At 45.1% G+C, this 19046-nt stretch overlaps 1 protein-coding gene, 1 non-coding gene and 2 pseudogenes across 2 annotated transcripts; 2 read left to right on the forward strand and 2 right to left on the reverse strand.

The window, feature by feature from the left end:
- The first annotated feature begins 624 nt into the window (after positions 1-624).
- Positions 625-731, forward strand: LOC136455672 (small nucleolar RNA R71). Its single transcript, XR_010759154.1, has one exon. It is a non-coding gene; the product is annotated as a small nucleolar RNA R71 (small nucleolar RNA).
- Positions 732-5548: 4817 nt separating this feature from the next.
- Positions 5549-6364, forward strand: LOC136454823 (uncharacterized). Its single transcript, XM_066455092.1, has 2 exons — positions 5549-6149; positions 6351-6364. Exons 1-2 carry the CDS (start codon positions 5549-5551, stop codon positions 6362-6364), a joined length of 615 nt encoding a protein of 204 aa, XP_066311189.1.
- A 79-nt stretch (positions 6365-6443) lies between these two features.
- Positions 6444-7223, reverse strand: LOC136452446 (protein DMP3-like; annotated as a pseudogene).
- Positions 7224-17343: 10120 nt separating this feature from the next.
- LOC136454825 (uncharacterized) lies at positions 17344-18552 on the reverse strand (annotated as a pseudogene).
- Positions 18553-19046: the final 494 nt, after the last annotated feature.

Below are 19046 nucleotides of genomic sequence, written 5' to 3' on the forward strand. Positions count from 1 at the left end.
GGATATAACCAGAGTAAAGCATTGAGTCAATAAGTTTAACAAGAAAGGATATTTTCAAAAGTTTTATTGTTTAGAGGCAAGATTTATAATTAGATTTTCATTTATTTTGGCTTGCCCTAACATAAGTTCTTTCAAGGAAGGTTGATTTGTGAAATTTGAAAGAGCATAGTTCCTTTCCTGATTTTGTGGGTGCGACTAATTCCACCCTAGATCTCCTTGTGGATAGAACCCGTTGTAGTTGTTATACCACGCATCTACCTAGGTTTTAAGGAAGTCGTTCCCCGAATGTCTAAAGTCTCCTCACATCTCGCATGGTATATGCAAGTAGAGCGATTGGACGGTACCATAAGTTGCTCCTTTTATGGCACCATGCTTGTCCAAGCATTTTATTAAGAGATCTAACTTTGCGGCCATCATATCTGTTTCCCCCATGGTATGTATGTTGTCTTTTGGGTTTGGAGTCTATCTTCACTCCAACCCTGGTTTAAGACCATCTTCTCAATGAGAGCCACAGCTTCGCTAACTGTGAGTGAGAGGAAGGCTCCTTCGGCAGCAGCATCTATGTGGGCTCTGGATGTGGAAGTTAGCCCGTTGTAGAAGTTCTAAAGGATCAACCAGTCTTCCATCCCATGGTGTGGGCAGGCAAGGATGTATTCTTGTAGCCTCTCCCACACTTCTGGGATGGATTCTGATGCTGTCTGTTGGAAGTTGGAAATTCTTCCACGAAGGGCATTGGTTTTGCCCTTCGGGAAGAACTTCACGAGGAATGCCGTGGAACACTTGTTCCATGTGTTGATAGCTTCCCGGTCCTTGTAGAACCACTATTTCGCTCTCCCCTGGAGGGAGAATGGGAACAAGTGGATTCTAATTACCTCCGATGCGACACCCTCCGTGACGACAGTGTCGCACAGCTCCAGGAAGTGTTGGAGATGTGTGTTGGCGTCCTCGCTAGGCAATCCACAGAATGGATTTGCCTGCACCATCATGATTAGGCCGGTCTTCAATTCAGCCATGGTGTTTGGTATAGATGGTGCTGGGGTGACAGGTTTGGTTGCCGGTGGAGTAGCTGAAGGAGGATAGACACGGGATCGGGCCTACTTTTGGAATGACTCTAGCTTCTTGGCGAAGGTTATCGGCAAGTCGAAACCATCTTATACTATCCTATTTTTATCCATAATAGGAGAAAATAAGCAAAGTTATCCTGTTATGAGCAATGGCTATTACATATGCATATTATCATGAACATGTCCTAATAGATTCTTTTAACCAGTGCCTTCCCTGGCAACGGTGCTAGAAATGCTTGTTGTTGTTTCTTGGCGTCACTACTAGGATTTGTGTTTCCTAGCAATGGCACCAGAAATGCCGTGATGATATTTCTAAACACATGCAGAAATACTCCGCAAGCGTACGGATATATCGTTGTAGCATTTCACCCGGAAGTATTCGGGTATCGTTCATTTATATTTTCCCAAAGGAAGGCAAGGTATAAAAGTCTCTAATAGGGACATGGTCAAAATAACATGACCGTATAATAGACCAAAGTTCATAACAGGGGTAAGCCAGGATAAACATTGGATAGTGTGACACACACACTTAAGTCAATCTCAAGGATAAAGGTAAAAGAAAGAATAAAAAATAAAAAATATACCTAAACAGGAGCATGCTTATCCTATATAGCTATGCTAAGATGAGCAGATCATACAACTACATGAATATCTAAGGGTAGCGATCCTAAGTTAAGATAGCTTTGGTCACTATAAACTTACTTCGGGCACCGGCATACACCTGGTCCGCCAAGCGATACCGACCGATGGCTCTAAGTTGTATCCGAACATGGGAGATTCCGAGGGATGGACAAAGCTCTACACTATAAAGTTTCATATGCTGAATGAATAACATAAGAACTTGGCTCTAATTTCATAACATAGCTATATTGATAAAATGAGAATAAGAACATAAGGGAACTCTTCATATCATTCATACCAAGTTTGCCCCAAGAGGTTCAAGCTCTCCAATGAAGCTTGCCTTGCTCCAAACACTACTAAAAATAGTAAAAGAGTATAATTATGGAGTGAGAGAGAGCTCAAGTGTGGTGTGTGTTTTTGGTGTGTGGCTCTACTCCACTATTTATAGATGTTTAAGGTCGGTCTCGACTGAGGTAAAAAAGCAAACCATCCAAAACCACCCCTGCATGGCACCATGCAACCGCCTGAATTGAGTGGACCCAAGAGACGGTGGTAGGGGTGCAGGCGCACCCCCGGTGCGGCCACACCAGGGCTGGCCCCCATCGCCACCAAATTCGCGTGGTCGATCCCTAAGGTGGGCTAGGCCACTGCTATGCCGATACTTGGCCCATATTTGCAGGGTACATGGACCTTTCTTCTATTTACTTTGAGTGGATCTGTATTACGCTTTCTCTGATGGCGCACTTTGACTATAATTCCACCGTATTCTTGTATGTCCTTCAAAACATTGATCTTCCAATACATGTGGAAATATGTCAATATGAATAACATATGTGTGTAAGTCATGCTAATTCTTCTCTTTTTGTATATTACTTGGCGGTCGAATTTGATCGATAAGGACCGCCAATAATAAGTCGGCTTGATGCTATTTTGTTGTGAGAGAAAAACTATTGTAGCATGGCTGATAAGCCGGGCTGATAAGTTCAAGTGAACATGACAAGAAAAAAAACTAGTTTTAGTGTATATTCAAATGAAATTGAACATGCAGGTTACAAGGGAAAATCAGAAGACCCAGCAATAGCAATGACACTATATAAACATAGCGTAGAAGATGCATTTAAAAGTACAAAACTGAATGCCATTGCAATGGACGTTGGAGCTAAACAAACGGAGAAAACTGAGGCATATTTCTAATACAAGCTCTAAATTTCACACAACGGAGTCGATGTCAAACGGGAAGAAAGAAAGCTAATGTTCAGCGATACAACGCATCAACGCCACTGCCTGCGAGGCTCCTAATTTTTTTATTTTTTCGCCCTTTTTTGAAAAATTTCATAAATATGCCCCTGGAGGAAAGATTTCAGAATCTGGACCCTTAGCTCTTAGCCATCGTTGCTAGCGCTGAGCTTACATGTCTCGGCGCCAGCGTCACTAGCGTCGAGCTCTTGGGCTCGAAGCCAACGTGGCAGTGACATGGTAGGAAGCTCGACGCCAATCACCCTGGCGCCAAGCTCAGCACCGTAGCTCCTAGCGCCGAGCTCGGTGCCAGGAGCTATGGCACCGAGCTTGTGTTTTAAGCCTGGCCCCAACCTTCCTGCTCAAGCCTTCTTCCTCTTCTTTCTCCTCCCTTTCGGGTTTTTTCTCTCCCCACTTCGCCGTACCTCACGAATCGATATATTGGACCTTGAAAACTTTGATTTGATCCGTAGATCTTCGAGAGCACGATATCCTCGCTCCCCTCCTAGTTTTTTTTTGCATCAATTCAGTATATATTAGTCGGATTTTTCAACCTAAGAATCATCATGAGTTAGGGTTTCATGCAATTTTTAATATTTGTATTAAACATAGATAACCGCAACGCATGTTGTTATGTTTTATGGGTTCATTGTTGTGCATAACATTGGAAACCCTAGGTTTAGGGTTTAATGTTAATTGCTTTCGGTTCTTAGAATGAAATTAGTTGTATTGTAGTTATGGTTCTCATTGGCATTTATTTATGATGTTTTGATTTTTGTTTGTTAAATTACATGCTGTTTTGTTAAATGCAAGAAATGTATCGGGAGGAGTTTTGGCGAAAACAGGGCCATCCTCGAGAATTATACCCCGATGCGTCTAGTAAAGATTCCCCCGCCCCTTCTAACCTCCCTGTCCCTAACTGTGACTGTGGTTTCCCGGCCCACGTTTTTCAATCGAAACATCCAGGACACAACGGCGCGGTGCTTCTACACATGCAGACGTCTTAATGTAAGAAATTGTTTTTACTATCTTTTTTCTTTATTTGTGTAAGTATGCTACTAATATTTTGTTGGAATCTCATTGTATAGGACCATGAGAGGTGCTTTTTTTCTTTCAGTGAATCTCATTGTGTGTGTGAATGAGAGGGAATGAGAGGTTATTTATAGGTTGAGAGGAGGAATGGAGGCCTCTCAATGTGCCATGTCAGCGATCCATGTGCTTCTTCACCTCAGCCCTTGGATCAAATAGTCATAAGATGGATGGTGGACATGGAGTGGAGTTATGCTTCCTTGCATGCCAGTACTATATCAGTGAAGTGATAAATCGATGTTGTCCGTGTAACTGAAAAGTCTATTTTCATTGTCTGAAAAGCCTTTATTTGTTCACTGTTACTTGAAAAGCCTAGATTTATTTGCAAAGCGTCTGTACGATACGATTGGACTATACACATTCTAATTAATTTATGTTTAATCTGTTTACTATATTTGTGCCTTTTTAGCAGTGTAGAATGATTAATAATTCATGGAAAAAATCGTAAAAGTTTCCCTTGTTTCGGGAGCATCCACAGTTACAAACAGATACATCATTATATAATCCAAACATTTAATCATCCAAAGAGCACAATGCAACCACAAAGCACATCACAATCAACATAACATGTCCTGCACAGTCCAAATAGTCCACAATATCCATACAGTCCCAAATAGTTACAGAAAAGTAAATACAAAATTCATAATAGTGCATACTAACATCTACCACAATCCTCATAGCCTCTTACTCTTACCCTTACCCTTGTGACTGAGAGCGCTCGTACCTAGAGTGTAAGGGTCCGGTGGACGGCGTCGTCTAGTGCTTAGAGGTTGTGTAGGCTGGGTTGAGAAAGCGTCATGGAGCTAAGAGGGGCCAAGCTCCTCGTGTCTCTGGTCCACGTCGTCCTCGTCGGCGTCCTCGTCCTTGTCCCCGTCCCCATCCCCTGTAGCTGCTTGGCTAGAGGAACCTAAGCCTCATCTGCCTGTGGAAGGAACGTACATGTCTTGCATCGTGTCTGTCCTGCAACTACAACGAGCAGCCCTTGCAACCATCTCATTAAATGAAGGCCTATCATTGAATAGCACAGGCACGCTTTGCATATCAACAAACTCAACATATTCATAGCGATCATATTCAACGGTGTCTACATGATATATGGTCACTAGGTTGTCCATCTAGTTCAAACACATAACGAAACACATGTCCTTTAGTCTAAATTAGACGATAGATAGTACCTAACAAGTACTTTCTAACTACAAACTAAGTAAATAAGATAATAACTACGTACATAGATACAGTGTACTAACTAAATAGCTAAATCATATTTAGGTAACTAAATATGTAACTACCTATCTAAGTAGCTATCTAACTATATCTATGTACCTATGTATCTATGTTTCTATCTATCTACATATATATCTCACTAGTTCACTAACTAAATCAACTACCTGAGTCATCGTATTAACTAGTAAATAACAAATGCAATAACTACTGCACTACAATCAAAGCTAACTAAGTGCGCACATTGCAAATTCATAATTTTTACCTGTCCGACGACAGAGTCGCAGACGTCGACGGAGTCGCAGCGGACACCGGGCATGGGTCAGGCCGACGAGCCGGGCCGGCGGTGGCAAGGACAGGCACTGCAGGTGCCAGTGCCGGTGGGGGTGCGGCCGAGGACGGCGCTGGCGCGTGGCGGGCGCGGGAAGCCCGGCTCTCCGCGCGGCAAGGCCGGCTCAGCGGGCGCGCCCGAGGCCGGCGGTGGCGAGCGGCACAGTCACGGTCACGGTCACAGCACCGGCGCGGCGGGGCGGGCCAAGGCAGCCGCGGGAGCGGACGTCACGTCGGGCGAGCGCGGGGCTCGGCGCGGCCGCGGTGGCGGCGCAACGAAGGCGGCCGGTCGCGGGCGCGGCGGTCCGGGGGGGCGCGGCGCGGCCTTGGTGGCGGCACGGGCAGCCGGCGCGGACAGCCGGCAAGGGCGCGGCGCGGCCGCTGTTTCGGCGCGGCGCGGGCGACCAGACGCGGGCGCGGGCACGGAGCGCGGCGAGGCGCAGGCGCGGCCGAGGCAGAGGGCGCGCGGGCGTGGACGGCCGTGGGCGGGAGAGGGCGCCGGCGGCGGCGGCGCTGCGCTGCTCGAGCGACTGGGAGAGGTGCGAGAGAGAGAGAGGGAGAGGAAGAGAGAAAGGAATGGGCCCATACGTAAGGAAGCTAGGCGCCAGTCAGCCTGGCGCCGAGCTCGGCGCCAAGATGTACGGCGCCGAGCTTCCTACCATGTCACCGCCACGTTGGCTTCGAGCCCAAGAGCTCGGCGCCAGTGACGCTGACGCCGAGACGTGTAAGCTCGACGCCAGCAACGATGGTTCCGAGCTAAGGGTCCAGATTCTGAAATCCTTCCTTCAGGGACATATTTATGAAAAAATAAATAAAAATTAAAAATTTGGGCGAGGCTCTGAGGGACACACAAATTCACTGCAGTGCAATACAAGCGTGTTTCTAAACATTAGTGAGTGGCCCGGTGTAATCGATTCCCTTCTGTGTCGTCGGGAAAACTAGGAACACCATGGCGGAGAAGAACCCGGCGCCGAGAGGCAGATTGGTGAGCATTTGGTTCACGTTCTCGCTCGCGTCGGGGAAGAAGCAGCTCTGCACGGCGACGGTGCTGAACGCCACCGTCAGGAACACCACGGCAGAGAACACCGCGTGCACGTAGTCCACCCACCGTATCCTGAGCCTGCGGAGGTCCTTTAAGACCTGCCTCCGTCGCTCGGCGTCGCCCTCGTCGTCGTCGCCGGTGTCGCCGGTGTAGTTGAACGCGACGAAGCCCTTGACCGTACGTGGCGACGCCGTATTAGAGCTTGCCGTCGCTGCCGACGAAGCTGTCGGTGAAGGAGAAGAAGACGCAGGAGAGGAGGCAGAGGTAGAGCAGCGCGGCGGTAAGGTACCGGTTGGAGGGGAGGCACGCGCCCCGGTTGGTGAATGAAGGGGACAGCGACTGAACGCCAGCGCGGTGCCCGTCGGCAGCAGCTTCGCGAGGTTGGCCACGCTCGCCAGCGTCTTGTCCATGGCCGTCGCCGGCGTGTCATCAGCTACTGCTGCCGCCGGGGGCGGGGCCGCCTTGAGCTGCCGCGGCGGGGTGTTACCACGGCTGTGGAAGGGGCTCGGCGCCGCCGAGCTCTCGCGTATCACGTCTGAGGTGGTGGCCGCCATGGGCGGGATCGGTACGTGGACTTCGCCGCCGCCGCTCAGCCCGCTCTACGTCTCCGCGGAGACCATCGTCCTCGCGCGAGAGAGACCGGCACCCAACTGGCTAGCGAGGAGGGGTGGCGATTGATGGATTATTGTCAAGATTAGTCCTTGATGGGGGTTGCGCGATTAGTTAGCACCACTCATACACCATGTTCGTCATATATAAAATTATATATAATTTTTATGTTCAAATGCTGACTTTGTCCAATCAAGCTGTAGCTTGCTTCAAAGACCAAGCGTCGAAGAAGTTGACTGGATTGCATGGGTACAATGCATTTCTTCCATTATATATCTTCGTTTGGTTCAACAATGTTTTCTTTTGAAAGACAACGACGCGCGATTGGTATATGAAGCATATTCTGCCCGTAGATACTAAATCTATTTCAAATTATAAGACGTTTTGACTTTTCTAAATACATTGATTTATATCTAGACATAGTATACATCTATATGCATAGCAAATACAACGTATTTAGAAAAACCAAAATATCTTATAATTTGGTATGGATGGAGTATTAAAAAAAACAGTGTTGTTCGGCCTCTCAATAAGTCTGGGTAGCAATTTCTATTCTCGTTTACGTATGTACTCCTACTTAATACTAATAAACATAACAATTGAATAACATTGTTAAGTCAACACCTCAAGAAAAAAGTAGCCATTATACAAGAAATTCCTATCTCACTGTACCTATATATCCTGTTAATCAAAGGTACTTTAATGTCAACAGTGTATAGTTTGGCCAGTAAGTAGGTGTGGGTATCCTGCATGCGTGACCCCTTAAGCAAACCAGTAGTCGAAATATTGGATTGCTCTTGGAGACAAATGGACTTATCATTTTCGATACCCAATCCAAGGCCTAGTTTGGATCCCATAGTCCAAAGTTTAGCCACTGAATTTTAGACCACTTTAGCTTTTGAGACTCCAAACAGGAGATAAAATGTTATCTAAAGTTTAGACCACCTCACAAAATTTTAGACCACAAAAGTGAGTTAAAGTGGTCTAAACTTTTTAGTCTTTAACTTTAGCCACTAAACTTTAGACTAGACAATCCAAATAGGTCCTAAATATTATGATAAATCCCTAGAAACATTAAGGTTACTTTAAGAGGATAGTTAGTGATTTAGGATAGTTATGTTAGTGAATTTGTTTGTAATTTAGGTAGATAGTTTTTATGTTTGAGGTTGTGTGTCATAGTATAGTTAGGATTTTGGGTTTAGGGATTGATTAGGTATTTATTATTTAGTTTATAGTTAGTTATTTAGTTAGGGATTTTGAGTATAGATACTAGTTTTTAAATGTCGGTACTTACTAGCGCGTGATACGTCGATTTTGATGACTTGATAAAGTTTCGTCAAATGCTTATATTCCTAGTAAAGTTGTTTAATATGTCTGTTAATGTTACTTTGAATATATACATGTGCTTTCATATTATGTTCGTATTGCATAATAAGTAGTTCAAATTTTGCAATGCTACATAATGTTAATTTTAATTTTGTTAATTTGAATACTCTAACCCTTTGTTTATCAATTTTGTAACAGGATGGCCCCTCCCACGCAGCACCTATTGTATCCCATTCTTGCGGTGGAGTACGACGATCAGCACCGAGCACACATCTTGAGTGACAACGACGCAGAGGTGGCATTGCCTCCTTTGAGACCCCGCACGTACACCAGAGCGCACCAGTGGGACGAGCGTTACGCGCCGTACATACGGCGTGCCGACTTCCTCGAGCTTGTCCGTGTTGTCAACTACGGTCTTCCGCCCCTTAACCCAGCACTACTTACTGCAGCTGTAGACATGTGCGAGTGCCTTATTTGTGAGTAAACATTCTTGTAACAAATTTGAGGCAACTAGCAGTCGTTCTATTCTTATAACAGGTGGAGGCCTGAGACCAACACGTTCCACCTACCTTGTGGCGAGATGACCTTGACCATGCAGGACGTGAAGGCTATTTTTAGCCTTCGGTTGGGAGGACTTCTAGTAACAGGGATAGTTGGCAACGATCATTGGAGGGAGCTGGTGGCTCAGTTTACTGGCTTTCTTCCACCGAACGACGAGGCTTCCAAGAAAACTAAGTGAGAAATTCAACCTATTTAATACTTGCATTGCTTTCCTACAGCCATCGGGTCTCATTTTCTTTGGTCAATTTCAGAAAAAGTTCCGGTGTTTTGTCGTCCTGGATCACAGAACGCTTTGATTACTTGCACCCATAGGTTGAGGAGACTCAGATTGACAGGTTCACTCGAGTGTGGCTCTGGCACTTTCTTGGTGCTTTCCTCTTCCCAGACGCCTCGGGCAACACCATCAGCTGGATCTTTCTTGACATACTACGCCAGCCGTGGGAGAACATAGCGGCGTACAGCTGGGGCAGCGTGGTCCTGGCATGGACGTATCGACAGCTATGTGTTGCCTGTCGTCGCACCTCAGGGTATGCGAACCTTGGGGGTTGCTCGTACCTACTCCATGTTTGGTGTTGGGAACGATGGCCCGTTGGGAGGCCCCTTAATACTGGTTTTCCGGTAAGTACTTCGGTTCATTATATTCTTTGATATGGTTAGATATGATGAGTTTATTAATGGCTAATTCATTATCGTGTTCAATGCAGCAATGGAACGGGTAGGATACACTCCCTACAGCTCTGTATAACTGGACCAAAGCAGAGTTAGTTAGAGGGAATGCGAGGCGCAAGTACAGGGAGTACACGGACGGTCTCGACGTCCTAACACAGCACCAGGTTACGCTGTCTTTACTATCATACATGTGTCTTGTTCGATGTACACTATATCACAACCTAACTCAATTACGAGATGTTCAGGTGCATTGGTGTCCTTAGGATGCTCCGGAGCTCCAGTACTATCTCAGTCATGTCACTAGGGACGAGTCAGACGAGTATCGCTGCAACGTCCCTCTTATTTTCTTCCACGTGGTCGAGATTCACTTGCACATCAGGGTCTGCAGACAGTTTGGAAGAATGACAGGCTGCCCACTACCGCTTTACTTCACCAACCAAGGATTGCACGGGTGCGTTATCGATTAATAACAAAGCTACAATTCAGAGGTGTGTGTGGTGCAACTAACATCATTTTGTTGCAGGTATGACCGCAGGAAGAGGAACAAGTCCAAGGATTGGCGCGTGACACACAACACGCACATCCACCTGTGGGAGAACAGGGAACGACAGTCGGTCCATGCGGGTCCTCCACACGATCAGCACACCTTCGACAAGTACCTACGGTGGCTTCACAGGTCTACGAGGACACATATTAAGCCTCCATACACTGTGGAGGCGATTGACGAGGACTCGGAGAAAAATGTGATCGAAAATATGTACGACGTTGCCACTAGAGAGGACACAGCAACAGAGAGCCCCGCTTCAAAGATACGTGGTAAGTTCCTTGAATGGTACAATTTGTTATTCATTTGGTATTAAGTACGTATAATAAAACTGTCCAACCATGTTTCTGTACCCAGGTGACACAATTGTCGAGGATGTCCAACGAAGCAGCGTTCCGGCTTCACAAGTCCGAGGACGACGATGAAGACGACGACCCCCCGGGCTTCCGCAGACAGCACGACCAGTGGGACGATGTCTCAGCTAGGTGGTGCCCCGCTTGGTACCCAAGGAGCCTCACAGGTACTAACAAAGGTAGTTTCTTTAAATACGTAGGCTTCAAGAACTAACGATCATAAAGAATTATAAGTAATCGTGCATATCATATACTTGCAAGGTACGAGCCGTACGCACCGGCGACACAACCACACCGACGTTGGCTACACTCTCAATGTGTTGCCAACAAATCCGAACAGACAGAGGCGTCCAAGGGATTCTTACACTCCTGGGTCTTAGTTTGTTAGGTCGAATCAATATTGGCGTCCGAAACTTATAGGCTTAGTTGGTTATGTTATGTCGAACTTATGTCAAACCAATGAAAATATTATGTGGCAGCTTGTCAACTTGCGCACGGACTTCATTTATTTGCTTCATATTTATTTCAATGCTTCGCGGCAGCACTGCCGGCGAGATTAAGTAGCAACTAGTTCAGGAAGCGGCAGTCTCGGGGTATCTCGACGCTGAGGTCCATGGTCACATCGCTGCCGATCCTACAATATAGGGTCAAAAAGCCAAAAAATTAAGTTCCTTTAAAAAATATTCGACCGTGAAAAAGATTCAACAAAAGACATAAACAAATCCACTATTGGTTTTACGTCAAGCAATACCTAGAGTAACTCCCACTATCGGCTGAAAAGTTCCGATTAAATGGTCCAGGTACAGCCGCGCCATGCGCCGTGGCGCGGCACTGCCGCGCCAAGATGGGTGGCGTGGCAGGCCCTACCACGTCAACGGTCAGTCTTTCCGGTCGTCGCCACGTTAGTCTCCTGCCGCGCCATCATGCATGGCGCGGTATAGGTTTTTGGCCACGCCATGACAATGGGCACGGTCAAAAATGTCATGACGCGGCTAAAAGTATTAATTTAAAAAAAGAACAGACAATGTTAGATTTAAAATTAGTTTTTAAAAAATATTAAAATTAAAAAAAATCCATGGGGATGGGGCTCGGCGCCGCGGAGCTCTCGCGTATCAAGTCCGCAGCGATGCCCGTGCCGGGCTGCGTTATCTGGATGCGAGCGTCGCCTCCGCTCGGCATAGTCGCCGGCGCGGCCATTGCGATTGCGAACAAGAGACCGAATGCACACAGTTGATGGCCCTTCGGTATGATGGCTCGGCTCGGTCGTTGATCTTGATGGTGATGGGGCTCGGTGGTGCTGTACGCTATGGAGACATGGAGTAGCTTGCTTCCGAGACCAAGCTTCTGTTAACATACAGGGACCGTATAGTACCATTTTTTTTAGAAAAAAGATCGTATGCACACAGTTGATAGTTCACAACATACGAACGTGATGCTGATTTTCTATAATAATGATGCACTATTGGCACGAAGCATATTCTCTCTCTAGATAAAACAAAGTATGCTCCCTCCCAAATAGAACATTACTAGTTACTACCGATTTCTATATTGTTATGAGCATATATATGCAAATGTAACAACACTGTCCAATATTTTTGAGTTGTTTTAGAAAAAAAAAATTGCTTATCTTTTTTGTACATCAATCAAAGTATTGGAACATATTTTGTTGAGCAAGTGTAAACTATTTCTGCAGGGACTACACTTTGTTTTTTTCAACCAGGCCAAGTAAAATAGTACAGTACTACGTGTCCGGTAGGTGATTGGGCTACCCGCTAGCGGATAAATTGACCCTTGAGAGTGACGAAACGCTTAAACAAGTGACGAGAGGAGGAGTTCAACTCAAGGCATCTTGCACTACACTGCATACTTCCTCTGCGAGGAAAACGGTTGGGTGGTGTTGACACTCAATTAGGTCACATACCCGATAAGAAGCTAGATCCCTCGATGTAGGGCCTATCCGATTTTTAGATCGGCCAGCGCCTAGGGGTCCACACCCAGACCTTGTGCCTCCAGCGATGAACGTGATACGCAAGACATGTCACTGGAGGAGCCTCACCGGGAGTGCAATACGCAGGCCACGCCGGTGAGGTCTCTTGACACCTGAAACCCCACATGCCTGAGAGAGACCCCGTCGGGGCATGCAGCGGCTATGGACTGCTCTAGCCGGCCTGACTGCTCTAGAGCTTCGCCGTCATCGATCCACCGTCCATGCAGCGCCGACGAAGAACGAGGAGAAGTAGAGAGAAAGATAGGGTAAAAGAGAGGTAGTAGATTGGTTTTTTATACGATTTTGTGTGTTGAGCACCTAAATCGGCCGTGGACCTTATATTTATAAGGTGGGGGTGGCCTTATCCCTCAAGGAGTCGAAACCCCTTCCAAATCACATCAAAACGTATTTAGATCTATTCTGAACCTGACAAAGTCGGCTAAGCCGACACCCAGGTCGGCTAGGCTGACTTCCACGGGACTGGAGCACTATTTTCGGGCTAAAAACAGTGAGAGTCGGCTTAGCCGACTAGGTGACTCGGCTAAGCCGAATGGCACTGGAAATTTCAGGTGAAAATCTTTCAAAATTCATAATTAATTTATCGGAACTCCAAATCAGGCGAACCATATATGTTTTTTGATCAGCTCGACGAGAGCGACGCAATGATGAAGTCCGTTTGTGCATCTGAGGAAGTTGGTCAAGTCGGCTGCCGACTTAGGGAGTCGGCTAAGTCGACTCTGGCTGGATCAGGCCTCGAAAAAGTTGTTTCCTTCGCCCGGGCCCCAAATGCGATGATCCAAATATCCTTTCTGGTCATCTTGACGATAGAAACATGGTGGAGGAGTCCATTATGCACTTTGGACACTTTTGAATGTCAACATATGCCCCCTGTTATTAGTAAAGCTAGCGTACTAAAAACATCTTTGTCGGGCTCAAACTCAATTTCTTTTTTAAGGTGACAAATTCTGTTTTCTGCCTTCAATGATATCTTCTGTTTGCTACTATGAACTTTCCAAAGTGATGTCCTTAGCTGTTTCAGTCAAATTCTTGCATATGCACCAAGCAATCAGTTGTCACCATCCATAATCTTTTCAGATCTTAATTCTGAAATTGGGCTTGGTACAGCCAACATCTAGCCTCTGTGTTCACTCCAAAGCAAAATATAATTAATGAATTTAGTCTCTCTACAAGTCTGAATTACCATGTTGCTTAAATAGACTAAATGGTCGAACTCCCAAACACCATCACTTGACAATAAGATGCATTAAGGTGGTAAGCTTCAAGTGGGCATCAACATCCTGAATTCAAGCATCTCAAAGGCAAGCATTGGGCAAAAAGTCAATTAAATCGTTATTGATCATAATACTATTGCATGTCAATTGCTAAAAACTTTTATCAACTTTAGCACTCGGATTACTTAAATAATCCATAATGGAAGTTCTTCAAGCATCCAAATTGGCTCTAACATCGCTGAAGTTTGAAATGAGCCAATTTGGGGCCTCACTGGACAAACCGGCCTGGCTGACCCTAGTCGACTGACCCTAGTCGGCTGAGCCGATTCTGTTGTTCCTACATACAAAACAAATGAATTTTCTTGCATCGGCTTTTCTTTGATGTGAAATTTATGTCCACCGACGCCAAAGCCAGATGCTTGTTGAGCTAACATGTTGGCCTTCAAATCCTCAGGCCTTAGAATATGCCGAATTCAAAATTCAACAAATGTATTAATAATGTCAAGGCACATATCAAGACACATATCAAATGGTGACCCTTTAAATTATGGAAACTTGCTAGCCACTTGCTATACCACCAGTAAGGAATCACCAAAGGCCTTAACATGTTTCACCTCCATAGAATGCAATATTTCCAAGCCGAATAAAAGAACTTCACATTCGGCTTAAATGCTGGTGCAAATATAGTTTTAATCGACTTGATGTCTCAAACAGTACCATTGTGAGAAATAACGACTATGCCAACACCTTGGCCCTTTTTGTAAGCCGATTAATTGAAATAAAGCCTCCATGGGGTAGAAAATAGGTAATTGATTTCATCTCCTAAATCAATTCCATGCTCAACAATCAAATTGATGAGGATTTGACATTTCAAAATACTCAATGGCTCAAGAGCCAAATCATAGTCAATTAATCCGTATGCCCATTCACCAATCCTTCTACTAAGGATTGGCCAATATAACATGTGCTTAATAACATCGGCCCGGCAAGCCATCACGCGTGTACTAGATCAATTAATGTTTCAATTCAACACATGCATAGTACAGCGCTAAGCATAATTTAAAGCATGGGCATACCTTATCTTAGGAACAAGAAGACATCAACCAACATGGATGATAGCATATCCTTTTCTTTTGTCTTCTTGAGTCAACACAACACCGATACACCCTCTTCGGCAATAACATATAATGTGAATAGAGCTCCACTCCTAGATGCACGAAGAACTGGTGGTGTTGATAGAGAATTCTTGAAAAGGGCGATTAACTTATTTATAATCGACTTCTAAATTTGTCCTGCATACGTCGGCCGCGGTCTAATGTTAAACCCAACGCCAATTGGCTCACATGGGTTGGCCGATGCAATCCCCGGTCCAAACCAAATTTACATTACATAATGATATGGAGCCGATCACGAATCGGCTCTAGAGAAACGGGAACAAAGCCTCCTCTAGTGACTCAAAACCAGCAAGGTCTCTCCCTGACATGCAAATCATATCATCATGCCCCCCAAGCAAAGGGGCATCGGCCATGGCATAGGCCGATGAGTCTGCGCGAACAATCTCAACTTCAATATTCACCCACTGAATGAGGAACTAGTGCAAGCTAGAAGGCATACATCGATTGCCATGAATCCATTCATGGCAAAGAATCAAACTGTAGCTCCCTTGCACCTCTAAAATGAAGAAGATGGTGGCCAATGTTTTGCTCCCGATGGTAAGCTTCATCAAAGCCAATCCCCTAGCCAGAATAGGTTTTCCTCCAACACCTTTGACCATCCTCTTGGTCTTAATCAACTCCTCATCAGATCTGCCAAGCTTATTATAAAGTGAATATGGCATTAGAATCGCCATGGCTTCATTATCCACCAACATGTTGTTGACCATTTTGCCATTAATGAAGCCCTTCACATGCAGTGGCTTGAGGTGATTCACGTGGTCTGCTGGCTTCTGGAAAATAGCTTGACCTCTAGAAAGCTTCTCAACACCAGCAGGGACCAGATCAACAACAACGGGAACCGAATCAACTGGAGATACCCCGGTGGCACCCAGGCACCCAGGTTGGCTAGGCTGACTTCCATGGGCTTGGAGCATTGTTTTCGGGCTAAAAACAGCGAGAGTTGGCTTAGCCGACTAGGTGACTTAGCCAAACCGACTGGCACTGAAAATTCCAGGTGAAAATCTTTTAAAATTCATAATTAATTCATTGGGACTTCAAATCAGACGAACCATATATGTTTTTCGATCAGCTCGACGAGAGGAATGCAACGGTGAAGTCCGTTCTTGCATTTGAGAAAGTTGGTCAAGTCGGCTTAGCCGACTACTCTGGCTGGATCATGCCCCGAAAAAGTTGTTTTCTTTCCAAAATTCATAATTAATTCATCGGGACTCCAAATCAGGCAAACCATATATGTTTTTCGATTAGCTCAATGAGAGAAACGCAATGGTGAAGTCCGTTCTTGCATTTGAGGAAGTTGGTCAAGTCTACTTAGCCGACTTAGGGAGTCGGTTAAGCCGACTCTGGCCGGATCAGGCATCGAAAAAGTTGTTTCCCTCGTCTGGGCTCCAAATGCGATGATCCAAGTATCCTTTCTGACCATCTTAACGATAGAAACATGGTGGAGGAGTCCATTATGCACTTTGGACACTTTTGAGTGTCAACAGGTGGCATTCTCTCAAAAGCTTGTTATATTAGTAGTACTTTGTTAGCATACCAGGAAGAAACTAAGGTCGCTCTATGAGCCTCTGGGGCCAAAATTTGTGTGAACGTGACCAAAGACTAACTCACATAAGTCTCAGGCAGCAGGTCGAGAACAATGCAGAGCATTGATTAACTTATCATACATGCAGGTGCAGGAGAACGGTTCCAGTCTTCCAGACTACTAGTGCTACCAGGCCATTCCTCGCTAGTACCGTATTACAAATGGCTATATGCACGCCGCAGTCGATAGTCTGGCCTGAAGTCTGGTTTTTTGCCCAGCCCAAGCATAGCATGGCACAGTGGCCTGCGTGCCCGCGCCAGACCAGCCTGATCCAGCGTGCCGTGCCTGGGCCGCTAGGCACGTTTGATCACAGGCGGGCGCAGGATTTGGACCATGGGTATTCAAAATTGCAGATGGCAAGAAAAAAAATGGCAGCCTAAATTATAGATTTATAACACAGAATTAAGTTGCAGCATCGTTGATTAATAAAATTAATTACAACTTGAAATTGACTAGCTACTAATGATCAACATATAAAGTGGCAACATGTGAAATAAATAGAGGATAAAATAGCAAAAGGGTAACAAAGCTTACAACTTACAAGTTACAGGACAACTTTCCAATCCTTAATGCTTTGAAAATCAGCGATGATGTCCTTATCCTTAGCTTGCATGAAGAATTCCCTTTCAATCAATGTGACCAAGCAACCATTCAAATATTTCTACCCCATCTTGCTGCTTCTCTTGTTCTTTATCAAATTCATTATAGAAAAGACCCTCTCAACACCAGCAGTTGTAACAGGGAGAACAAGCACCAATTTGAGAAGTTTATAAATAATTTCATATCGAGCAACCTTTCCTTGTTTAACTAGCATCATAGACAACTCTGCTAGACTTCTCAAATTTTTGAAGTTTTCATCATTTCTAACATCATTGATATAGTGGTGCAACTGAAAATGAAGCTGGTTCATTTCTTCAAATTCAAAGTCGTGTGGATAGAACCCAGCAAGCTTAACCAAGTTCTCAATATTAAAAGCAGCAAATGAATTGGCTGGACTGAATGATGCCATGCATCTAAGTAGCTCTATGTTTACCTCATCAAACCTATTATTAAGCTCTTGAACTTGCCTATCAATGACACCCAAAAACATATCAGCATGAAACCGGTGATAATTAATGGCACCTTTGTAGAACTGCTTTGATCTTTGCATAGGAATATACTTCCCATTCATGTCAACAACTTTAACATTGTGCTTCTCACAAAAAGAAGTGACCTTGGTAAGGAATTCTTGCCATCCAGAATCTTGTCTCAAAACATCCAGTTCTACCTTTGTGAACTCTAGAAGATCCATTGCATTTATGATATTTTGCTCCCTCTTTTGCAAAGCACTGCACAGTCATTTGTGTATCCAAATATTCCATTCATCAAGTGTAGCAGGAAAACAAACTCAAAGGACTTAAATACTATGAGCATAGTTTGAGCTCCATTAGCCTCAGGCCCTTTACTTTCATTCCCAATCCTAAAGAGAACTTTCTTGATTGAAGGATACAAGAACATAACATGCATTACAGTTCTGTAGTGAGATCTCCATTGTGTATCACCTGGCCTTGCTAAGCCCATCTCTTGATTCAATCCTTGCCCGGTTTTAATTTCACCCAATTTCAATGCTTCAATCATGTATTTAGCTTGAGCAATGCGAAACATACGGATCTTTTTACAAGACATCCCTAGAACATTCAACAAATATGAAAGTTGCCCAAAGAACCAATCACAATCAGTATTCTCCTTAGCAACTACTACAAGTGTTAGTTGAAGTTGATGGGCGAAGCAATGAACATAATAAGCAGAAGGGGACTCATCCATAATTAGTTTCTTCAAACCATTAACATGACCCTTCATATTACTAGCTCCATCATACCCTTGACCACGTATGTGGGGGGTACGACCCCAGATACCCATGGCAGACGACATGGGCTGCACCCCTAGGGGCGGCCCATCCCATAAGACGAAGCCTTGCAGGGCACGACCTGCTCAGCGCCTCCCGCAAGACATCGGGAAGATATCCTGAAGATACTACGAGATCTGTTAGGATACGTATGATCCCATGATTCCTGTAATCTGTTATTACTTTTCGGTTATCTCTCATATCTAACCGACTTGTAACACTGCCCCCAGACTATATAAGGCGGGCAGGGACCCCCTCCAAACACATGCAATATCATACGATAGCCAATACAATCCAACAGACCATAGGAGTAGGGTATTACGTCATACTGATGGCCTAAACCTGTCTAACTCGTGTGTCTCTATTGCCTTCTTGTTCTTCATTACATGCCTCTCTGCCGATCAATCTACCTTCGTGGGATACCCCTCAGAGGATTGCCGATGATATTCTATCGACAGTTGGCGCACCAGGCAGGGGTGTGCGTGCTATTTCTATATCAAACAAGATGGTACATTCCATA

The sequence above is a fragment of the Miscanthus floridulus genome, chromosome 5, assembly GCF_019320115.1.
Source record: "Miscanthus floridulus cultivar M001 chromosome 5, ASM1932011v1, whole genome shotgun sequence".
Lineage (NCBI taxonomy): Eukaryota > Viridiplantae > Streptophyta > Magnoliopsida > Poales > Poaceae > Miscanthus > Miscanthus floridulus.